General features: G+C 52.9%; 9 protein-coding genes across 9 annotated transcripts; 4 read left to right on the top strand and 5 right to left on the bottom strand.

Moving 5' to 3' along the window:
• Positions 1-869: 869 nt before the first annotated feature.
• Z520_08659 (uncharacterized protein) lies at positions 870-1,364 on the top strand (the record flags this gene model as incomplete). Its single annotated transcript, XM_016779155.1, has 1 exon — positions 870-1,364. The coding sequence occupies one exon, from the start codon at positions 870-872 to the stop codon at positions 1,362-1,364; it is 495 nt and encodes a 164-aa protein (XP_016629662.1).
• Positions 1,365-2,501: 1,137 nt separating this feature from the next.
• Positions 2,502-2,990, top strand: Z520_08658 (uncharacterized protein; the record flags this gene model as incomplete). Its single annotated transcript, XM_016779154.1, has 1 exon — positions 2,502-2,990. The coding sequence occupies one exon, from the start codon at positions 2,502-2,504 to the stop codon at positions 2,988-2,990; it is 489 nt and encodes a 162-aa protein (XP_016629661.1).
• Positions 2,991-3,147: 157 nt separating this feature from the next.
• Positions 3,148-3,923, bottom strand: Z520_08657 (uncharacterized protein; the record flags this gene model as incomplete). Its single annotated transcript, XM_016779153.1, has 2 exons — positions 3,148-3,791; positions 3,848-3,923. The coding sequence occupies 2 exons, from the start codon at positions 3,921-3,923 to the stop codon at positions 3,148-3,150; spliced, it is 720 nt and encodes a 239-aa protein (XP_016629660.1).
• A 586-nt stretch (positions 3,924-4,509) lies between these two features.
• Z520_08656 (uncharacterized protein) lies at positions 4,510-5,325 on the bottom strand (the record flags this gene model as incomplete). Its single annotated transcript, XM_016779152.1, has 5 exons — positions 4,510-4,590; positions 4,646-4,848; positions 4,923-5,128; positions 5,198-5,214; positions 5,269-5,325. The coding sequence occupies 5 exons, from the start codon at positions 5,323-5,325 to the stop codon at positions 4,510-4,512; spliced, it is 564 nt and encodes a 187-aa protein (XP_016629659.1).
• A 243-nt stretch (positions 5,326-5,568) lies between these two features.
• On the top strand, positions 5,569-7,086 carry Z520_08655 (uncharacterized protein; the record flags this gene model as incomplete). The annotated part of the gene is made up of 1 exon (XM_016779151.1): positions 5,569-7,086. The coding sequence occupies one exon, from the start codon at positions 5,569-5,571 to the stop codon at positions 7,084-7,086; it is 1,518 nt and encodes a 505-aa protein (XP_016629658.1).
• A 468-nt stretch (positions 7,087-7,554) lies between these two features.
• Positions 7,555-14,562, bottom strand: Z520_08654 (uncharacterized protein; the record flags this gene model as incomplete). The annotated part of the gene is made up of 3 exons (XM_016779150.1): positions 7,555-13,590; positions 13,640-13,938; positions 13,992-14,562. The coding sequence occupies 3 exons, from the start codon at positions 14,560-14,562 to the stop codon at positions 7,555-7,557; spliced, it is 6,906 nt and encodes a 2,301-aa protein (XP_016629657.1).
• Positions 14,563-14,771: 209 nt separating this feature from the next.
• Z520_08653 (uncharacterized protein) lies at positions 14,772-16,163 on the bottom strand (the record flags this gene model as incomplete). Its single annotated transcript, XM_016779149.1, has 5 exons — positions 14,772-15,572; positions 15,653-15,766; positions 15,834-15,934; positions 16,046-16,091; positions 16,143-16,163. 5 exons carry the CDS (start codon positions 16,161-16,163, stop codon positions 14,772-14,774), a joined length of 1,083 nt encoding a protein of 360 aa, XP_016629656.1.
• An 843-nt stretch (positions 16,164-17,006) lies between these two features.
• Positions 17,007-18,095, top strand: Z520_08652 (uncharacterized protein; the record flags this gene model as incomplete). Its single annotated transcript, XM_016779148.1, has 1 exon — positions 17,007-18,095. One exon carries the CDS (start codon positions 17,007-17,009, stop codon positions 18,093-18,095), a length of 1,089 nt encoding a protein of 362 aa, XP_016629655.1.
• A 1,063-nt stretch (positions 18,096-19,158) lies between these two features.
• Positions 19,159-22,077, bottom strand: Z520_08651 (uncharacterized protein; the record flags this gene model as incomplete). The annotated part of the gene is made up of 1 exon (XM_016779147.1): positions 19,159-22,077. The coding sequence occupies one exon, from the start codon at positions 22,075-22,077 to the stop codon at positions 19,159-19,161; it is 2,919 nt and encodes a 972-aa protein (XP_016629654.1).
• Positions 22,078-23,575: the final 1,498 nt, after the last annotated feature.

Below are 23,575 nucleotides of genomic sequence, written 5' to 3'. Positions count from 1 at the left end.
GCCGCGAAGACTCGGAGGCTCTTGTTTCTGCTGCCCAGGCCTGGGATGCGAGCAAATGGGAGAGGACGAGCAATTCTGACCTCAGTATCATCTTGAAATCGCAGAGGAACAGCCAATCCTCCGGCTGAGTCTGTGCTGTGTTGCGGAGGAATTGGTGTCCAACATGAAACTTGTCCGCAATTGAGATCGGGCCACCTTCCGCAAACGAGGCTTTTCAGGGGCCCGCGGCCTTGTGACGTCGACGCCTCCTTTTCGCTTGTCCGTTTGAGCCTCAGCCTTGCCCGTTGTCACGATATAATATGCGATGATTCAAGCCAACGAGGTCTTTTAGAAGTGGCATATTCCGAGCGGATACTCAAAAGAACGTGGTTTTCGTCTAAGCTATGGCAAAGCTAAAGTATTGGAACAGAATTCCTGCCATCAACCCCAAGTCTCTTTTCCCGGGTCACGGTGCAAGAAGCCTCCTCGCAAGGAACTCCCCATCGCTCCCTAGAAATCAAGGTCAAGTATCTATTCAATTCGTTGCGCTCACTCCATTAGACGCAAATGAAGTCTACAACCTCCTGCTTCGTTCAACTCATGGGGAATTTCAATCAAATTACCTTCGTGGTCCGCCACGCCGACCCAGTACCATGGTTCCAACCACGCGCAACCACAGGTCCTCACGCAAATTCCCATATAAGGATGCACGGTTTTGCTGACCATTTCAGTCTCAGAGTTCAGTTTCCATCTCTCATGTCTCATCTTTCCTCGTCGAACATACAACCTAGCACATATTACTCAACCAACCCTCGCGACTCTCTGCTCATCAGAGAGACACCGTTACCAGTTTCTCCGTTCTTCTATCTCTATAGACCTCCTTCAACAACATGTCCGACATCAACAGTACTTCTCAAAAAGCTGTTGAGGCTACCGCCCTCGACAAACCACCGACGCGAGTCCCCCGCTTCATCGCCACTTCCATCCTCAAGGGGGCTCCTCATGGTGTCAAGAGATGCTGTCACACCGCCCTTGGCTCTGAGCACTGCGAGTACGGCGGTGTCTCCGGCGTACCATATTCCTACACGGACCTCATCTCTGTGATGAAACTGCCGCAGAATCAGCAGCAGCGGCCTTCGCCACTAAGGCCAATTGTCTGTCGCTCTCATGCTTACGCCAAGGTGGTGATGAGCAGAGCCAGCCTCGATATGAGCTCGCGCCCTGGCTTGAAATCAGAGCAAGCCCTTGAAAAAGCTCCAGTCCGGAAGGCTGTCAGCTTCAACAAACAAGTCCAACAGGTCTTGTTCTCGCGGGACGATAAAGTCGGACACAAGAGAGGCTCAATGACCGCTCGGCTTTCTGGGGTCCCCAGCCCTGCCTGGTAAAAGATGCTGTCGAACAAGGAAAGATTGCAGCGCCAAAGGTATTTGGAGAGCGCAAGGGACGGGCGTATGTCTACCGGCGGATTCCAGTCACATCCAGCGCACAGCTCGAAGAGTATCCTCGATGCCTCGAAGAGGTCCGTCAAAGACAACGACAGTGGGATTAGCTCGGCTAGAGCCTCCTTCGCGAACATGACATTGTCGACAAGTGCAACAGACTCAAGTGAGATTAAGGTCCGTCAATTTCTCATTGGCGACCTATACGTCGAAGCGGTCAGGAGATCGACGATGCTGTTCTATACGGTCTGTCAACCTTGACATTGAGCATCGACAAGTTACTCCACAGTGCCATCAAGGCCTCCAGATACGCACCAAGGAGAGACGCACGGAGCTCTTGAAGGACTTGGGCACCATCTATCTTTATCACGATCAGAGACGGCACTCTGACGCTGTGGCAGACGCTCTCCGGGACAGGGATTGGAGAGAGGTGGACGCCAAGGTCAATGCCATGTTCGCCTCAGTTGGCGACCGCGTATCTGGAGCTGTCTCGTAATCCCCCCATCTCTACCCTGGCCATCATGATCAATAGTCTGGTTGCCGCTGTTCGTACCAGCAGGAACAATACTTACAATTGGCGTGCCCGGCGTGGTCAAGAATTTCCGACAGGCCGTGGATGGCAAGATAGCATCCGCATCATGCTCCACCATCCGCCCAATCTCTGCAGGTGTGGTAGGGAATGTAGGAATGACAGCGCTGGTCGATGGGTTTGGGAGTTGGCGAAAGCCGATCAAATGGACCCGAACAATAGGTAATTTAGAGTTACACGGAATTGTCGAGGTCGCTATGTAAAGTAGCATAAGTGATACTGAATAAATTCAAGAACGACATACCCTGTGCTTGGTACGGTGAGAAGATCTAGCATGGCATTGTTGGTCAGTGTTCACTCGGGGATCATGTGACCTGGCTCTACTTGGCTCAGCCTCATCATGAGTTGAGTGGCTCAGCCTGTTCATCTCATCCGTCTCATCACTAATTACAATCTACAATCTACAATATAATAATATCCCGCTCCCCCTACGTCGTAAAAAGGAACCAGTCCTCAACAGCCCCCAGCACCCAATAGTCAGTCCATAGGTACTAATGTCCATCTCCGATCCCGAACCCGCCACTCCTCATACAGAAGACAAATTCACATTCCTCCAATCCATCACGGCAACGCAACGCCACATCCAAAAATCCTTCTACCAACACCTCCTCAACGTCTACACGTACCTCAAAACCCACGGCGCGCCCCAAGAAGTCTGCGACGCGGGGCTGTTCCACTCCATCTACGGGACCGAATCCTACTCGTTTTCCAGTGACCGTATCACGCGCGACGTGGTCCGCGGTTTTATCGGCGAGTACGCCGAGGAACTGGTGTACCTGTTTTGCACGACCAGGAATCGGTTCAGGGCCATTGTGAATAACGACCTGGGGCTGGATCGCCGGAAGGCGAGGGATCTGTGTGTCATTGAGTTTGCGAATGCGTGGGATCAGAATAAGGGGAGGAGGTATCAGGAGAGGTTGATTATGCTGGGGGAGGCGATTGTGAGGTTGGAGAGTGGGACTGGGGGTCAAAGTCAAGAATGAAGGACTCTCTCTCTCTCTCTCTGTGTGTGTGTGTGGTTATTTTGATTTTGGTTCTGGTTCTGGTTCTGGTTCTGGTTCTGGTTCTGGTTATTTGCCCAACTGGCGCAAAACGACACTTAAAGGGACCGCCCTCTCCCTTGCCTTCCTCGCAAGGATTCTACTGAGCATCTTCCTGCGCTGCTTCGCCATTGCCATCGCCCTCGCCCTCTCCATCTCCATCTTCTACACCATCATCGTCCTTTCTGACAACCCTCACACTTCGGCGTATCGGCGGCAACGCCACCTTCGCCTCCTGCACCTCGTTCCTCAACGTCTTGAGCTTCGTCCACGACGAGATGATGTCGGCCCAGATGGTATCCACGCACTTCATGCTGATGGTGAGCTTCTTGACCGCTTCTGGCGTCCGGGTGAGCTCGTCGCCCTTTTCCTCCTGCTCGGCAAGCACGCGCTGTGCCACCTTTTGCAACTGCCCGAACTTGCCCAGCAAATGCTCTGCCAGCTGGTGTGCCTGGTCCACCAACGCCGCGTACGCCTCGAAATCCTGGAGGACGCGGAACGCGCGGATTCGTGCCGACAGCTCTGTCAACCCCCGCCGCTCTAATTGCTGCTTGAAACGGTGCTCCTGGAGCAGAGCGAACTTGATGGCGGTTTGTTCGTGGTCGACGGTTTTGGCTTCGTCGGCGAGGTCGGTAGCTTGGGCGCCGAGGTCGCTGATGCCTTGGTCTGTGATGGACAGGAGGTGACGAGTGCCTTTGCCGGACACGACGGTGGGGACAATGAATACTTCGCTGGCGACGACACCTAGAGTCGCGGTTAACAAAGGAAAAGTGGACAGTGTAGGGGCTATGACCACGTACCACGCTCTTCCCAGAGAGCCGAAGTGTAGCTGACATCAACATCCGCCCATTTGTTCTCTCCTGGTTGGTCGCGCATTTTGGTTAGACAATGAGATATGTGTGGAACCGGAGATGCAATGTGTGCAGAGTGAGAGATGCAAACGCCATTCTTGAACGATTCGACAACACCCATAAAGGGCGATATTCACAGGAAGACATGGTTAGGGCAGCGAGATTTGCCATCGTGAATGTTGGCAGAGGAAGCAAAGCAAACACCTTGGCGCCTTCACCTTGATCTTCCTATCTCGCAAGTCGCTGAATCTGGGAACTTACCCGGAAAGAAAGGTGGCAGAGCTGGTGCAAAACAGTCTGTGTGAAAGGATACATCTGTCTGGTCAGAAGATGCAAGGATCTATCCAGCCTTGGGGATCCTGGACTCCGTTTAGTAGTATTTATATATACTAGACCTCATGGAGAAGAAGACAAGCGGAAAGAAAGAAAAGTCAGAACTTCAGTGTGCTGTCCAGACGTGGTCGATTCGCTCTAGGGGCCGTCCGGCGTACTTTCTGATCACCTGACCTGATGTGCCCTATGTACAATCGCGGGAGTAGAAGCAAGTCGACGCTTGCAGCAGGGTTGAAACTTTCGTCTTCTGTTTCATGTCTTCGAAATTCTCATCTCTCTCACTTGCTGGCTTTCGATAACCTCTCGGCTTCCAACTCTCGCTCTGCTTGCTGGTAATATTTGGCAGTGTCCACACCGTGCTAAGACACATCTCAGCTCGTCACGTCTCCGATCATTCAGTGGGTATATACTCACCTGGTTATGGTTGACGAAATTCGCCCACGGTACCACGTTTGCCATCAGTGCTGAGTATCTGCTGTTCCGCGCCGCGACACCTTGCATGTAAGGGGTGAGGTCCGACTTGCCATACAGTGGCTCGCCCTTCTTGACTTTGTCGACCATCTCTCTCATGTCCATCTTGACTTCTCGTTCGTTCTCCGTCCAGCCGTAGAATCTCACTGTCGTCGCCGTCTTCGTCAGTCCAAGCTCACCCAAGCCGATCTGCGCATTCGTTCTCGCGGTGGACACCTACAGCAACTCCTCTGATAAACCAATCCTGCGCCTGCTAGTATGCCGACGGCACAGCCGAGTCGGAAAGCCATGGGAAAAGCGCCTTTGCCGGCAAACGAGGGAGCGTATCGTTCCGTGACGAGCATGAACGCCGGGCCCACGGCTGCCATTCCGGCTCCGTATAACCAGTCTTCTCTTCTCGCATATCCGAATGCTCTTCTCCAGTGACTGGGGATTTGGATTGTCAGTAGCAGGTCGTGAGAAGCTTCTCAACCGTGTGATGAAGGAGGGACGTACGGGTCTGTGTCGATAATCTATTGTCGGTAGATGTCAGCTTCATTCTGTCCTTCATTGTCGTTCGACCTTACCGGATAGTCTGTGTCCACCCGCTTGGGTGGGATAAACACCTTCTGCTCGTCGGCCATGGCTGCAGCGACAGTCCTTACTTGTCGACGTTCCTCAGCATTGGATCTTGAGGTTCAACGAGCATGCGGAGCTTGGAGTGCCAAGAGACTAGATCAAATCTGGAATAGCTCTATAGTTTCAAATGACGTAGTCACGACGCGTCCGGATTTCATTGAACGCGTTTCCCGCGTTGAAATACAACCCACCGCTGCTCAACCTCTCTACAACACAGTACCTCGTAATGAAGAGGACAATACCACAGTATGGCGGCAGATCCACTGACTGCAGCAACCGTTAATGGCCTGCTCAACATCGAAGACTCTGACCATGACGATCCCTTCAACGACCGCCCATCAACGAGTCCGCGCTACAAACGAAAAGCAGTAGACGAGCTGGACGCCAGTCTGGGTCTGGACGAGGAGGTCAAAGTCACAAAGAAGAGGAAACCAATCTCAAAACTTGACGAAGCAAGACTCCTCTCGGCACCAGGAATCCCCAAGCTACGCGCCGATGCACGCTCTGGGAAGTTTTCCAAAAAGCTACGTCTCAAGGGAAAAGGCCATGAGTTTTCCGACGTCGCACGGCTGTTGAACTACTATCAGTTATGGCTGGACAATCTCTACCCACGGGCCAAGTTCGCTGATGGACTACAATTGATCGAGAAGGTCGGGCACAGCCGACGCATGCAAGTCATGAGGAAAGAGTGGATTGATGAAGGGAAGCCGGGATATATCAGAGATAGAGAGGCGAAGAAGATGTTAGAAAAGGAAAAAGAAATGGCAGACAAGGAGACGGATGATCTGTTTGCTGGGGATCATCCGGTAGCAGAGAGCGTGGAGCAGGAGGCTGTGAATGCTGTCGGCGGCGCAGAGGATGACTCTTTATTCGTTCCGGACGCACGCAACAAAGCAAATGATGGTAATGACGATGGTATGCTGCCGGACGACGACGATCTCGATGCACTACTAGCCGAGCAGGAGACACGCATCACCACGCGTCCGTTGTCTATGTCGAAACCAACAGAGGACAATGATTCCGAGGGCGATGATGATCTTGACGCGTTATTGGCCGAGCAGGAAATGAGTCGTGAACCTCCACCGCTGCCTCCTACATCTCAGCACACGTCTACATTTGCGCCCAAGCTCAATCCTTCGCCCTTTGGCGGAGGCGACAGTGACGATGACGATGATGGAATGGACGATCTAGATGCCCTGCTTGCAGAGCAGGAAGCGCGCATGCAACCCAGCACTGCTCAATCGAAGCCTAGCAGCAGACAGGCATCTATCACTCAGAACAAAGAGCGCACCGCCCCAGCAGCGGACCAGGAAATAACCCAGGATGACGAGTTGGACGCGTTGATCGCCGAGCAGGAAGCACGCCAACATGTCATCAGCGAAGCACCACTATCTTCACCGTCCGCAGCCAGGCCAGCAACTTTCCGTCCTGCGCCATCTGTCGCTGATGAAGCCGACGACGCCGACGGTGCAGACATGTTCTCCTCATCGCCCCTACGAGGCACAGCGCCAATCGGGTTGGGACTTTCTGGACAGCTTGAGCTTGGCCTGGACCCCAACCCCGACACGGCTGGACCGAGATCATCAAGCCTCACTGCTCCTGCCGCCCGAACGCAAGAGTCTGAGGCATCCGAAAGCGAAGACGCGGAAACATCCAAGGCTGGCGACAGCATCGAAGCAGAAGCACCTGCAGTGGAGGAGAAGGAAGAGTCCCAGGGTCTGGACGCCGACGATATGTTTTCATCTTCGCCCGTTCAGAATGACTGATTTGGCGGGTGACTGGCCCTTTCCTATCCCCTTATTGACGTGGCCATCAGTGGGTGTTACAATATGATGGTGCTAGAATGGGAACTTCTGTTTCGTAGAGAAAGGTTTTATGCAAAAAAGTGAGAGATACGAGAACTAGAGGAGGAAAAGAAATGCTCGCCAGGGCTGGGCTGGAAGCGGATCAAGGTTTTCCTTTGCGTATACCGAGTACTTATGACAAGATGCAGTATGCTCAATGATAAGCGTGAATTGGTGCTACTCCCAATTCTACACACAAGTCCTCGCCAACAACTACTTACACCGTACACAGATAAATTCACTGCACTCGTCAATGAACCTTGGTTGTTTCTTCGCGAGTCTTTCTGTCTTTGCCATCACCCAATCACGCCAACGAAGCCACCTCACAAAATGCCTCGAGGAGAAGGTATATCTCCGTCCTTGAATTGACGACGCCGCGATGATGAGAGATCAAAAGAAAGCACACCAACCAATATACATCCTACACAGATTACGTTCGTCGGTAGCTCTACTGATCATCTCGTCGACATAGCCGCCCACGCTCAAGGGCACCGACTCGCCTGGCAACATTCCCCTAACCTTGGCGCTGACGCCCTCGAGCACCTCGACGGGCGTGCTAGGCACTCCCGAGACGACCTTTTTCCTCTGGCGTCCCGCGGAGTTTATGAAATCCGTGGTCGGGTCGTGCAGGAATGTTTCGAGGATGGTCATGAGGGCGTCCTCATTCGACCGTAAAAGCGTCAGCGTGATCTCGCAGCACTTTCTGAAAGGTCCTTCATAGCCGTAGCCCGCGCCCATGGCGTCGACCATGTTGTGCGTCAGCCGGAAGGGGACCATCTCGGGTTTTTCGAATGTGAGGCCCTTGTCAAATAGGCAGTTGAAGTCGACGTGCAAGGTTCCGCCGTTGTCTTCTTCAAAGAGGATGTTCTCGCCGTGTCGGTCCCCAAGACCCAAGACATGGCCCACGATCGACATCACAGCCGCGGACCGGGTATATCTCAATCTGGCATTGAACCACGCGCTCGGATCGGGAAAACTCTCCACGAACCACTCGTGAAACACAGGTGGGAATTTTGTGAGGATTTGAGTCGTGAAGATTTTGGCGTTCTCGGCATCCCCGGAGCAGGATTCGTCCAGCAGATTTCGAATGTCGACGTAGTTCGGGTGGATGGATTTATCCTTGTACAGCTTGAGGATGATGTCCCGGAACGTTTTGAGATTGTCCACCCATTCAATCAAGCCGCATTCTTCGTTCATCGGGATCACGGCGTAGGTGCGGATATAGAGCCTCCGTTTGGCGGCGTCGACGTCACGCTTGAGGAAGCGGTTGATCATGTTGTTGAATTCCATGAGGCGCTGGTCTTTGCGAAGATCGTCTTTCGGTTTGGCGAGAACAGAGTACATGTTGCCATCAGATCCACGGATAGTGAGCTTTCTGGGCTTCTGGAGAGAGGCCAAAACAAGGGCCTCGTCGACAAAGGCGCTGATCGTGACGGGTTCTTTGGCGAAAGGGCGGAATGCCTTCAGCTGTGCCGGGTCGAAGCTCGTGGGCATGCTGGGGATGAGACAAGCCTGATTGGGAACCACCAGTTTCGAAGGGGCGATTTTGTGGTTGAAACCAAGGTCCCTGGCGAGGCTGATTTTCGTGACCTTTTGTCTGATTTCAAATTCAGAGACACGAAGGAGTTCCTTGACAAACTTTTGACCACTGGTGAACATGCTCCTGAGCTCGGCTGCGGACGAGTCCTTGCTCGATTTCTTTGTGACATCGATGATTTTGTTGACAATGCTCAAACCCTTTAGCGCCCGCTCCTTCTGTTGTGATTCCACCACTGCCAATAACGTCCAGAATGCTTGTTGTGGGAACGCTCTCACTACTTTAACCACGATACCGCCGAGAATCTCGCAGACGACCTTACTGGGATGGCATATCCGAGCAACAATCTGCGGCAGGATTGTATAGAGCAAAACTGGCTGCAGGCGGTCAATATACTTCTTGATCTGGTTGTTCGTTTCCTCAATGATGCGTTTTCGCTGCGCCGCAACCTTGGAGTGAAACTCGGCGCTACCTCGTCGGTCATCTCTTGGAAGGTCCATCCCATCTACCAACTCGAACCACAGTGTCAGCACTTTCGGAAGAGTTTGAAAAACATATTTGCTCCCAGTGAGGAGCGATCGTAGATAGTTTTCAATGACATGTTTCGCCGTTTCTCCCGTCAGGTACGTTTGGCTCTCCTTGCCAGGAGGCATTGCTCTTTCCGAGTCAAGAACCTTATTGTAATAGCGGCCAAGGTGGTACCAGCCTTGTTCCCCTTTGCTGAAGGTTTCTGTTGCTTTCCTGAATGTTTTTCTGATGACTTCCGACTGCGTCTGACCAGCTTGTGCCAACCATTTCCCAAGGAGAACATGCGCCTTGGCGGTGATCTCGTTTTGAGAGTGGCGCTGTTCGACCGTCATTGTTGTCGGGCCATTGTCAGCCACATAATCATGGGCCACGAATGCGCCCGACTCGATGGCTCCTTCAAGAGTTTGGATGGCCTTCCGATGGTGTCCTTCCAACCACATCAATTTCGCTTGTTCAATTGCTGCTGACTTGTCGCCAAGCACAGAAGCTTTGAGAACGGAATTGAAAGCCTGAGTGGTGGAACGTGCTTTGCGCGCGAGTCGGGCGCTCGAGAGCCATGCGGCCGCAACATCGTTCAAGGCGAACACGTCTGGTCTGAGAGACATTACAGCGCGGCGGATCCCCAAGAGGTACTGTTTGTCGGCAACGTTGGATCCTAGCACATCGAGACGCCCGCGTAAGGAATCCAACACGGCGGCACGATCTTCTTTGGGGCTTTCTGCGATCAATCGCATATCATTGAGAACATGCAAGCGCAGAAGCGTATCGTGGCTGGCTTGGAATGAAGAGATGCTGTTGGGATTGAGTTCAGAGGCAGTGGTGCGATATACCTCTGAAAGTAGCTGATTCACCCTTGCACCATCCTTGTTATTGACGGCCAGCATGATTTCTGCGATCTGAGAAGCAAAATCGTGTCCAACCTCTCGAGGAATGTAACTGGATAGGAGATCCCAGCGGCTTGTTGCCCATGCGGCCTCAAGAGCATAAGGTGCCAGTAACGTCGTGGAACTGCTGCTGCGGCTCTTGATGCCATCGAAATGATGGAGGAGCGCGTCATACTGACCAGATTCCTTGAGGCAAGCCATCAAGTTCTTTTGCGCATCACTATCGTCTGGGCTAGCGACAAGTTGCATTTCATACCAGCTTTGAGCAGCGGTCCACCGACCTGCCTTCTTGTGCTCCAAGACTTGCTGTTCGATATCGAGTACGTGCATTCGAGAAGATATACCCTCAATACCGTCGGGTTCATCAATCTGAGCATAAATGTCTTGCAGCCTCTGGAGCTCGGCTTCAACGTCGTCCTTCTTGCATTTGCGGATGTGCTGCTCCCAATGAAAGAGGGCTCTTGAATAAGACCTGCATTCCAAAGCCCGTCGAGCTAGCACGTCGGGCGGAATCTGTTCTAGCACTCGCTCGATACTGCGTATTTGGTCCGCGGCTTTGCCCAAGAGCAGATCATTGAGGCCACGATCTGACTTTGCGAGAGCCATGGCATACTGTTTGCGCTTCTGTTGTTGCCATGTAGACATGTAGTCAAGGATTTCAAAGACTGTCTGGCTGCACAATTTGATGTCGTCCTGCACTTTCCGATCATGGCCGTCCAGCGTCTGGCTGAGAATTGAGCTGATTTCGGCTATAATATCTTGACTGTCCTGCTCTATGCCACTAACAATGAGATTGACCACAGCATAGGGCAGAAGGAAAGCTGGAATGGAAGCGTCTTGACCATGGATTATGCGACAACATATGGAGAAGATAATTTCGACGTTGTCTCCAGTGCTTCTGTGAAGGAAATCCAACGTAATGGTTCGCAGCCAGTCGCGATGCTTCATGCCGGGCGTGAAAAGAGGATATTGGCTCTTTTCGGGAGCCCGGACCTCCTGCACCGTATACTTCGAGCTGATGAACGGGGTCAATACGTTCTGGGTAGATTCAGGCAGCTGATTCCACAAGCTCGAGGCCAGATTGCCAGATTCGTCCGACGACGTATCCTGCCTGCAAGAGTTCAGGAACTGCTGCATCGCCCAGCCGAGGAAGCCTTGGGCTCTCGTTGTATTCGCAGACAAAAAGGCTTTGACTAGGACGTGCTGCAAGAAGAAGAAAATCCACTCGATAACCTCGTCTGCACTTACAAAATTTGCCAGGACGACCATGATCTTGCGATCTCTCAGGCTTTCGATCTTGCTGGCATCCATGCATCCTACACTGCCTAGGCACTGCCCACACAGCCTCGAGACCTCATTGCTTGTGTTGAACTTCACGCAACAATCCAGTAATGCACGAGTCAAGTCGGCGACAAATTCATCGGGTTGTTCCCTGAGGATGGATCTCTGGAGAAAGTCCTGTTTTTGATATAGAAGTGGCGCTAACTCAACCAAAGCTTGTTCAACCACAGCAATGTTCTCGTCTTGCAGTCTCTCGATATAAGCAATGAGTTGGTGACGCTCATCCATCTGACCTTTAAGGGCCATTATGTCAGACTCGAAGTTGGCCATTACCGGGATCGAAGCCAATGACGGCATTGTGGCAAAGTGATTTCGCACGATGTCGGTGTGGTTTTTGAGCAAATCGCCGACAAGGTCATATGCTAAGCGGTGGGATGGACTGTCAAGTGCATCCCAAGTTCGGACAATGATTGCCAGAGTCTGGTCCACCAGGGGCCTCAAATCGTCTCTCTTCAGCGATTTGACCATCGCAGCCCAAGAGGTAAAGGCAGCATCACAGAGTTCGGGGTCATCCAAGCCGGATCTGAGACAAGCACAAATCTGAGGAAGAGCTCGCACAATCCGAGTTTTGCCCAGCTTGACTACCTCACCAAGGGCAGCGAGGCAGCGCCTCTTGTCGACCTTGGACTCCTTTGCCTCCAAATCGTTCAGGAGAACAGTGAAATGCGTGACGATGGCGAGAACATTATTCTCCAGGAAGGTCCCCATGCTATCACTGCGTCTCGTCCCAGATGATTGTCCACGTTGACGAGCTACCAGTTGTGCCAACAGCTGCAGAGCTTGATAAATCCGGGATGATTTGCCCTGACCACTATCCCCGATGGCCTTGAGGAGTTCGCAGGTGATGTGGATAGGGTCCAGGGCGACCCAATCCGCAAGATCAGTCTTGCAAAAGTCGTCAGATACCTCTGACAAGATTGAGATAATTGATTGTTCCGCCTCAGGAAACGGCTGTACGAGGAGGAATGACAGGATCGCAATAAGATTCTGTCGCTGTGTACACAGATCGAAGAGGGTCGTTGATTGTCCATTCGCCTCGGCGAACTTCCTTATAACATCCTTTGCTTTGTGCAGGACCAGATATGGGAGAGCGAATTCGGCGGCATGCCCCATCAGACCTGTAATGTCCATGCCCAGCAGATCAGATAATTGATGGGCAATATTTGGCCGAGACATCAGAGACTTCGCGAATACCACACCGAGGGTCCGCCAGAACGGCCGAAAGAGAAGCCATACTGAGATTTGCAAGGATTGAGCAAGATGCTGAATCTCAGCATATACCAAACCACTGAGGTATGGGTTGGTGTGACCAAGGTACTCCATGAGTCGCACCAGGATGATATTTAGTTCTTCGTCCCCGACGACTTTAGCCACTTGCGTCAGGGCCATGACCGTTGTCTCCTGCAAGGAAGCATCTCCTTTCTGCCATAAACTGTCAAGGAAGTCCAATGCTGTGATTCTGTTTTCGCGCGCCAGAGACAAGTCATGTTGCTTTCTTCTCATCACGTAGGCCTGCACAGTCCGGCCTGCGACTATTCTCAGGTCCCTGGAGGAGCTCTTGAGGGACTGCAGGCACCAGTCACCAGCAGGTGTTTGGCCGAGCTTCAAGTCTTCAGTCGAGTTTGTGTGCATGATAATTCGACGGAGTGAAGACATGGCAAATATTCTTGCCCGTGAACGGCGCGAGATTGTTTGAATGAGGACTACCAAAGTCTTGAGTAATTCTTGGCTCGCAGGTGAAATTGAACGAGGTCCAGTACTGGTTGTTTCGCAATCCTCATCGCATATCGGACAATAGCCATCCAAAGTAGGCGAAGAAAGCTGGCACGCGGTCAGGCCAAGCAAGCCAAGCGCATTGCACTGTTTGTCTTCTGGCAGGCGCCTGAAGTTCTCCGATGATGTTTGACTCAGCCCGTCAAGATCAGGAGCAGCGTTTCCAGTCAACTCCGAGGTCAGTCTGCGGCAGATTTTCTGTTGCAGGGAACCATTTAACAGCCCATCCTCGTCATCGGTTGACAGACGTAATCTCTTCCGAGCTCGATCAGTATCAGGCCAGGGCTCGTAAGTATCTTTGGACAGCTGTCTCGGCGGCGCAGGAGGTGTGATACTCAAAATGCGGATTTCATGACTGAGATTCTGGCAAGTGGTGAGCAGTAATAGGGTGATATGAGATATAGAACTTTACCTCAGCTTGATCATTGCCCGTTAACAGGTTCTCGTTTTCTTCAGCCAACCGTCGAAATCGCAAGAAGACCTTGCGGAACTGCAATTTGGTCTGTGCGGATTCAGAATGTCTAGACACTACCTTCAAAACCTGGGCCAATCCGAGTAGCAACTGTTGCAAAGAGGGAAATTTGAGGCTGGGAACATTAATTTCGATGCCATTAGTGATTCTGGAAACTGTAGAAGCGAAGTCTTCCCCATCAACGACGATGGTTTTGTTCTGTTGAACAGGTGGTAGCGACTCGACAACGCTGAGAATGCCTGCTTAAGGTCAGGTTCCGACACACCAAATCCAACAACGTCGCGTGACTGACCTGAGACGCAGTTCCTGAGGAAGTCGAGAACGATATCGCATGAGTAAGTAGTTGTACATTTTCGGTCAGCATCCACCATCGAACTGAACAACTCGAGAACAACATCCCTGGCCAAATTTCCCTGGGCTAAAGCAACCAAGGGAAGAAGTGTCGGAATCAGCCAGGAACAGAGAGGTGGTCCATTCCCGGCGGTGGGCGCGCCTTGGGCATCTGATTTCACATAGACAACCTGGGGTGATCTTTCGATTGCGACTTGAAGTACTTCAAGGCAAGTTCTGAATTGAGAGTCGCCCCTACCTGTAGCGGTTGCGGACCGGAAAGGATTTTCTTCAAGGACAGGCTCGATGCCGATTTGGAAGACGATGGAGATCAGCTTGTGATTGACGGCAACGTCGGCACCCAGATTGGGTTGACCTTGATCATCGGATCCCAGTGCTTCAGCCAAAAGTTGATTGAAATTGTCTTGATCAAAATCAGTGACTCCATTTCCATGGACGACGTGCGTGGCCAGTAGAGAGGACGGCGGAGGCTCGAAGCCATTCGTCTGTCGTGCTGCATGCACTGGCGCCATAAGCTCTCATACAAAACATGTCGACGGGAGTTTATTGGGAAGGAATTACAGACGCGTCAATGAAGAGGAAAAAAGGCGGTAGTGGCATGTACGCGACAGCGTCTATGATTCGCCGTAGAGATTGCCATTGACAGCTCTCAGGACTGCCGTAGTTCTCGGCACGGAAAATCTGGTAAATCCGGAGTGTTGCGGCCCCCAACTTCATTTCTTCAAAATATCTCTTCAATCTCCTCGTCTTCATCCACCTCTTCGACTTTTGGCCTCTCCTCCTCGTCTCGCATGAGAACTTGTACTAAGCGGTCACATGCCTCTCTCACACCCTCGTCCTCGACATGCATGTGCGTCTCTCTAATCAGCGGATAAACCTGCACCCTTCTTAACTTGTCCCGTCCTTCCTTCGTAGTGGTCAGCAGCAACAATGTTTCGAGATGAGTTACAAGAATGTCGTTGTCGCTGTCTCTGGCCTTATCAGGTGGAAGGAGTTGCAAATCTGGGAGCATACTGGCCGACTCTTCTTCTGAGAACTCTTCCGATCCAGCAAGCGGTAGGAGGATGTATGGCAATATGTTGACGCCAGGAACTCCATCTACGGTTTCGGTGTCGTCGGCCAGAAGTAAAGGGTGTTTGTCAACTTCAAAGGCAACATTCTTAATTGTGCTGGCGACTCCTCTCCGCCGAATGTGACTTTTGTGCTCCGTGAAGACTGTCAATTTGCTGATGGGCACCACCCCGTCGTAATCCCTTTTGCTCAGGAAATAATCCCGGCCGACTTTGTGCTTTGACAGATCGGCTAAGAAGTATGCCAAATAGTCGAAGTTTGCGTGTTTATTGAGCGACCCGTCGGCACCTTTCACAAAACAGTCTAGCAGCTGGTCGAGAGCATATGGAGACGTAGACACTGTGTTGGCGGGCAAGGCTCGCTTCATTTTAATCAACTTTTCCATCTCGTCCGTTTTAGCTAGGTTTGAAAGGAGCATGGCAATTTCATCGGCGGTCTGCTCTTTCGGATCCTTTTCGATTTCCAGTCAGCTTCGTCTCAGTACGGTAGGCACAGATCCGAGGGCCTGGAGGCGGATTCCAACCTACATACTGTTACCTTCCTGAGCAGGGTCTCAATAAATTCATCGTCTGCCGCCAGATTGTCGAGAATTTCGGTGTCATGACTGATATTGATTAAAATTGTGAGAGCATTCTTGGCTATGGGCTAGAGGCGGAAGCATGGGCCTGCGTCAGAACAGTGTCATCGGTCACACGTCCAGGATCACACTCACAGGATAGTCCTTGACGAGAAGTTTCAAGTCTTTGACAGGGACTAGTTGAGGTTTCTTGAAGATTGCTGGATCTGAGGAGTGGCCGACCAGATGGTCGCAGGCTGATGGGGGAGGATGTGTCAACGCCAGTGTTCACATAATGTAGCTTCCCATATGCACGCATCCTAGGAGACGACGACACAGATATGGGTTTGGAAGGAGGTTGTACTTACCAACTTGTCGGATTTGAGTATTTCCATGGTGCAAAAACTCGACTAGCTGGGAAGATTCAGCCATGATCGCCACGGCTTTCATGCGGACTGGACTTACCTCTTCCAACTCGGTCGGCATGATATGCGTACTTCTCGAGACACTCTTAGGCGAATACCAATACAAAGATTTGGCACCTCGTTGGTGCGGCTTGTTGGAGATGGAGTTTGATATAAGGCCGAAAATGGCATGGTTTTCAAATGACGGCAATGACACAAATGACGGCTACACTTCGACGGGAACCATCTCCAACACCGTCCACAGCTTGGCCCTCCCTTTCTCTTCTCTCGCATCAAGCCCACCCTCGCCCCCTCCTCCCCCTCGCCAGGGTGGCCTCAGTGGGTGCCAGGGCTGCCGTCGACATCGGTACACAGCACGGCCGAGTCCAGCTCCAGGCTAAAACCATGCGAACCTCGCCTCACTGACCACTTAGCTCAATGCGCCTTCATGCATGATTTGCACATTAGATGCATATGCACACGCCCGCTTTCTTTGCAACTCCAGCAGCCCTTCGTCACCCTCTTGCCTTGCCGCAAAACTATTGTTCGATCGTGCCTGGGGCGCGGGAAACGCAAGCCTTAACTCGCCCACAAGGCGACCACAACATCAACTCCGCGTGACCCTCCATGAAGGAGACGGTCTTCCCGCGTCGAGGTTCAAAAAGGTAGTTCTTCCTTCCTGAGGCTGACATCTCTCTTTTCTCATGTCCTAATTTGCATCCAAGTGTGCGCGAGCCTCGCAGCACAAAAGCAAGACATTCCTGCCGAGCCGCTTCTGGCTCTAGAGGACTTTTGCGCCTGCAGTGAATCAGGGATCTTTACACCCACGATTAAATCTGTGTCGCGCCATCATATATTAAGGATTTGACGCTCAAGGCTACGACCATCTTGAAACTTCTGAGTTCTGTTCCCAGATGCACAAACCATGGCCGCCAACATTCTCGACCCGGGCTTCATGCCCCCTCCACCGCCTGGCCCCATAACAATCCGACAAGCCATCGACGACCTCCAAGTAACGCTCAACCAAATCCGGCGCAAACTTCGCACCTTGATCGACTGGTACATATTTCCAGATGTGGTGCCCAACTCGATCCAAGCCTACGACCCACGCCTCCAAATTCTACAGATGCGACTGAAATCCCTCTCGACCATCGACTTCCACCGCCGGCTGCCCTACCTGATCGACAACTCCGACGATCTCGCCTCCCAGTACTTGAACCAGCTGGTGGACCAGCTCTTGTCCTCCGTTCGGGGAATCCAGACCATCTTCGTCGACCACTACGATCGCGACCTAGCAGAGCGTCGCCCCTTCGGGACCATCCGGGACACATTACTCTACCGACAAGACCAGATCAGGCAACTTCCCATCGTATGCCCCAGCATCCCTGGACGGCGTGGTCCTGTCCCGGTAGAAGACCTCCGCCCCGCCGAACTGGGCAACTTCTGCCCCGGGGCACTGGAGATCAGCAACCACCGCGACCGGGGCCGCATCGCGTTCGTCGAGAAAAAGGAACTCAACGACGAAAACCGGCGCAAACTGAAAGCCTTTGGCGGCGCGTTCCTGAACTGGGCGTGCCCCCACTGCGCGTGCAAAGTGCGCTACCACGTCGCCGCCAGCACGACATCCAACATCCACAACACGGACGAAATCCGCGAGCATGCCGGGCTGGACATTCAATACCGCAGCTCCTTTTTAGCGAAAAGCCATCTCTACCTCCCGCCGTCGGAGAAGACCCTCTCCAACACCGCTTCCCGTCGCGACATTAGCACCTCCGGCTCCGGCTCTAGCTCCAGCTCCAGCATCGCTAGGTATGGCTGCGTATTCTGCTTCGCGACCGGCCACGAACTCGAGCGCGGACTGACCGCCTTTGACACTGTGCGCGACTTCGCCGAGCACCTTGCCCACGAGCACAGAAGGCCAACGCTGCCACCCAGCCTGCTGATTCATCGCTACGCCGTCGCTGTCGAGGGAAAGACCGTCATCGGGGGACGCTGGGACTTGAATTTCTTATGATTGCCCCCACCACACACATAATAGGCCCTTGACTTTTTCATTCCGAAGCTTTTCTGGAGGTTGATGACTTTTCCGAACGAAAGAGCATGAAATTGGCTATATGTAATGATGTCTCCTGGTTCATCGCTACGCGCCGTTTGCCGTGGAGGGAAATCGACCGTCATTGGAGGGTGATGGGACTTGAATCTCTTGTGATTGTTCCACGCCACATAGGTCTTTTGAAGGCTTAGTCATGAGTTTACGACTACGACTTGCATGAAATAGCTACCCTTCCCAGCATATAATGTCGATATGATTTTTTTTACGATGACAGACAGGAATCACTCACAGCAGATGATGACGATGCTGCAGCTGCAAAGTGGGCGCATCAAGCTTGGGGTGGAAAGAATGCCAGTTCTGGGTAAAACGGGCCCAACAACCATGTAATCAATTCTATGTCTATCTGAAAAGGCTTTACATGGTGCTCTGCTCTGCGCACTCTTTCTCCCTTCCATACATCGCCCTGTCGTGGAGGACAAGGAAAGCGGAGCCATCTGCTGCTCTGTATGTGGCCCCGTGGTTCCCAATATTCAGACAATGATTGGGACAAAGCCATGCAGTCTTGTTCCCAGTTCAAGGCACAGTCCCACATCCCATCAAAAAATGAAGAAGTAAAAGCCGCGCGGCATATGCTTCTCGGGTGTCAAGATTCATAAAACTTCCAAGCTCTTCCCAGCCTGCCGCGGGATTCCCCGGTTGGAATGCTCATGCGGTATTCCCCCTCCCCAGATCGGGCCCTTTCCCGTTGTCGGCGCCCATTGTCATCTCCGTGTCCATGTCCAGGTATATATAGATTCCAGCGCCGCTTGGGGGTGGTATGTAATATACAACCGCGAAACCCCCTTCCCCCCAACACACGTCCACACGGTATGTGTGTATAACGTTGTATGTATGCACCCCATCATGGTATGTAGATTCCCTACACAACGCCTCCTGGCGATAGTCATGCATGAGAAACCCCAAAGAACAAAGGAGAAGAAAATATATAAAGACAAGAATCAGAAAAGAAGAGGGGGAAAAGAAATCACATGCTCTCCACAACCAATCCGACACTGACACCAGGTCGATGTCCTCTTTCCGCCTGCACCACAACAGGACTGTAGCTCTTCTTCTCGAGGATCTCCCACTTACGCGCCTCCTTGATCAGCTGCTTCTCCGACTCTTTGCTCCATAGAAATTTGCCGAAGGTGGAACCGCTTTTGCCGTCCAGCTGCGGCTTGGTCACTTTGAGAGCATTCTTATTGACAGAAAGGTCTTTGGAGGCGCGGGAGGCCGATTTAGCAGAAGACGCCGTGCGTTTGTGCCGGTGGCTGCCACCCAGAAAGGATCGTTGTGATTTGTTTGATTTCTGGGACGTGCTCGATAGGTTGCGCGCATGTTGTTGCGGTGAAGGGTCGATTTGGAGATGGGATTGTGCCTGTGCTTGTGCCTGTACTTGTGCCTGTGCTTGTGCCTGTGCCTGGGCTTGGGCTTCGGCGCGGCGCGCGGCGAGTTTGGGCCCAGGAACGTGGATGCGGGCAGATTGCTTGCGGGACAGCGAAATAGTTCGCGCAACTGCGACCTCTGCAGTTACCGGATTCGAGGCCACTGGGTTGGATTGGGGTGGAATGGCTTTCTCGAGGCCGCGCAGCGAGGACTTCTGCACCACGTCATGAGAATGAGGCTGTAGCGAAGATGGCAAAGTCGCAGATCGTTCTTTCGATATACGGGGCGCCGCCGAGCGCGCAGCCAGATCTTCCGTGTTGGCACGCACAGGCCTCGTGGGAATCACGCCCGCCCGTTGCTCGATGGCCGTCACAGTGCTCTTCGCGGCGTACTTTGAGAGAGGAATAAATTTGGCGTCCTTTTTCGGGACCGGAGGCGGTTTGTCGTTCGAGGGCGGTGTCGTAGACTTTGCGGGTCTTCTTGGACTGGGAGGACCTTGTGGAATTGTGGGGGAGTCATCGATGGGGCGGTCCACACGCTTGACTGCAGCCAGGCGAGGAGAAATGCCCTTCTTCACTTGTGGTTGCTGAGCCGATGGAGAAGTCGCAACTTTCACGGGCGATGTATTCGGCCTGGGAGAGTCATCCTCCTTCGCCTCAACCACAGGTGAAGGGATCAGGCGGTCGACTTCTTCGTGAGTCTTGCTGGCTAAGCGCGACTGATGGTCAGACGGACGCGGATACTGGACTGCCAACATCGGAGCCGGTTGACGCGGCTTTTCGTCATGGTTCGCGATCGTAACGGTCGGGATGCTAGGAACCTTTTCAACCGCCGAAGCAGAACTGCCCGTGGGTGCTGTGAGCCTCTCCACTGCAGCAATTGCTTCATCGAAGTACGCGGTGTTGACTGAGGTGTGCTTCGTCGTCCATGCGGAATGGGCACCATTGGGCGCTGCCGGCGGCTCCGGTGGGATTGGGGTGGCGTGCTCAGGGACATCACCTGCGCCCCCTGGCGAAGCTTCGACATGCCGCAAGTGGCTTGGAGGAGGGACTCGTTTGGACCGTGTCCGAGCCAACTCTACCTGGACCGAGTCAGGTCTAGTCATGACGAATTGGCCGTCCTCCACGCCTTTGGAATCTCGGAATGATTTGATATCGAAAAAGATTTCATCAACCGTGGTTGCGGAAGATACAGATGATTGGAAGGAGTGAGCAGAGCTCCAAGGTGCCTCGCGATCTGTCGACGCTGTATTATCCTCTGGACTGGGAATCGTTTGCTCGGTCGAGGAAGCAACCTTGTTCGGATTGAGTGGTTCCGGCTTTGGGACGGAGAACTGGTCTTGCATGGGAGACAAGCGGGCCGGGGAAGTGGCTGATCTTCGTAGTTGAGTCGGTGGAGGCAGGTTGCCATGATCTGAGCTGGGCACTCGGCCGTGGATTTTCACCGGGGCGGGAGAGGTGGTTGGAAACAGGGAATATTTGCTCGCTGCCGGCGATCTCGTCATGGTTGGCGTCGTGAGCCGTCTCGGTGGCATCAGAGGCGTTCGAGGCTCCGATTCAGGCTTCTGGTGGTCGTCGTTTTCGAACTTATTGGTGCCTTCAATTGTGGGTTGACTGTCATCGAGGGATTTAAGGCTATCCAGCGCCTTACTCCGTCGCGCGAGAAGGGACGAAGAGCGCTTAGCTGCGGGGATATTGAATGGGATATCCAGCTCAAGCTTCGGTAAAGGCGGACGTATATACGGCTCACCCGTTGATCCAGCATCGGTCGCAGTCGCAGTTGAAGGTCTCGATATCGAGTCATCTTCGGGTCTCTGAATAACCAACTCCGTTGTTTTCAGAGTCGAAGGCTTGTAATCCTTTTCGAGGGGTGGTGGCGGTGCGTCACGCTTTGGGTGCTCTGGTTGCTTCGTTCGCACTTTCTCTGCATCCACTTTGGGTGTCTCAGTCGTTGTGTCTTTGTCCAGGACCACGAAGCCGCTCGGTAGGCCTATAGTCGGACCTGATGGGACCTCATTCCGTCTCAGAGCGGCTTGCCGGGATTTGAACAGCGTTCCTAGTTTCCGCCATCTCTTAGAGTGCATCTGAACGGTGTTGCCTGGCGTGTCCGGGTGCTGGCGTAGAAAAGTGTTTAGGTCGGTTGCGCTGGACTCCTCAGGAGGAACGCAGAAGAATGCGGGAGGATGACTCGGACTGCCGAAAGCCAGACCTATCAAGCTATCTTCTGATCTCGAAATACCATTGATGTTCTGTAAAGGCGAGGGTCTGTGATTCTCTGATGTCCGTGGTCGGATTGAGGGGACCTCGACACGCAGTTTCCGCTTTCCTGTTGGGCCACTGGATGTCGTTGGACGAATCTGAACCAGCCTGGGCCCGATCCTGCCTGAAGCACTCTGCCCAGCTGAGGGTGACTCCCCAAAGGCGAAATCAAATTCCTGCTGCTTCGTAGTCGGCTCAGCAGTCGACTCGCTGTGAAGAAGAGGATTTCGTTTGCGAATGGATAACCACCTCGTCGGCATGTTCAAAGTCCCGGACCAGCCAGTAGGGAAAAGGAAATCGATTAAGACAGGGACAAAGGAGTGACAGGAAAGAGAACGCTGATAAGCGGGTGACCAAGCAACTCCGCTCCGCAAAGTTTAGGACCAAAGGCACCGTGAAACAGTTACAAGGTGAGCATCGTGACACGGCCGGGTGTCTTCGCGCCTGCAAGTCTCGCTTTGAGTGAGGATGTCGAATCTATGGCGAAGCTGGGGTTTGTCGAAAGGTAGAAGAGCCAGAAACAAAATCCGACGCACAAACTGCAACAAAAAAAACTCAACGACCAACCGTCGTGCCACTGTTTACCCAGCAAGGACAAGGACTTGAGGATTGGCAAAGAAGCTCCCCCCGACACGAGGTTGCAGGAGGGGACACACAACAGACAAGGATGCAGCATGACTTGCATGGATGAGGTGGCATGCAAGTGCCGCGATCTTTGCTGACCGTCAATGCGGCCCTTTTTCGATAGCCGAATCAGCATTGCTTCTTTCAGCCATGCCGGTCGTGGCGCAGTGACATTGTTGAAGATGGGCTCTCAGGACGGCGGCACCAGCACGGAGGAGTTTCCCAGGCTTCAGACCAATCTTCGAACAACTTCCGTAGCAGACCTGAGAGTGATGGAAACAAGAGCGGAGAGGGTCGAGGGAAAGATGGAGAGTGGAGGTTCGAGGGAGCCACTCACAGATGCAGCCGCCTAACGTGGTGTTTGAGGCCTACCGGCCTGGCGTGCTTCAGATTCCCCCTAGTCTCTCGCGTGGCGTCCTCTCGCATGTCAGGGCAGGGTCCAGAAATCTTCCGAGAGGCGGGATGGCCATGAGGAGAAAAGCAAAAAGCTCTCTTTTTTCCGCACGAGATGGAAACGTCCGCCTAAGATCGGATGGAGAAAGACAATTCTGCCACGGTCGCAGAGAACTGAGCAGCATATTGCCATGTCATGTTCAAGGCCAACACCGGCGTCGTCGTTTGTCTCACGACTCCAGAGTGGCTCGAGACCGGATTGCTTGGCTTGATTGCTCGCCCAAGCCTGTGTTCGCTCCTGTAATCTCGCCATCTGTGGGCTTTCTTGGGTTCGGATTCCTCGGTTGCCCCTGAAACAAATGGGCCTCAAACGTGTGTGCTCCGTCGAGAAAGGGCGCCACCAGATACTCGTGCTCCAAGCTTCGCAGAAATTCAATCCTCCGACGCAATCCACCTTGTTGATTGTGACTGGCCTCTTATTTTGGGATTATTGGGGATCAAGGATGCCAAACGATCCCCACCCCGCAGGGAAAGACGTCAACTAGAGCCGCTGTTCGCCAGATCTTTGCTGACCGCCATCCTTCGATAGGGGCTGTTCAGGCCACGGCGCTGCTGTGGCCCTTTATTGGCGCGCTTGGGAAAATTCGACGACAGGATGGTCATCAGATTCTTCCAACGTTGCTCAAAAAGAGTCAAAACAATCTTGAAATTGTCCATTTCCTGCGGGCGTGTGGTCTTTTT

Source organism: Fonsecaea multimorphosa (assembly GCF_000836435.1).
Source record: "Fonsecaea multimorphosa CBS 102226 unplaced genomic scaffold supercont1.20, whole genome shotgun sequence".
Classification (NCBI taxonomy): Eukaryota; Fungi; Ascomycota; class Eurotiomycetes; order Chaetothyriales; family Herpotrichiellaceae; genus Fonsecaea; species Fonsecaea multimorphosa.
Note: the sequence above shows the minus strand (reverse complement) of the source record. Positions and strands in the feature narration are given on the sequence as shown.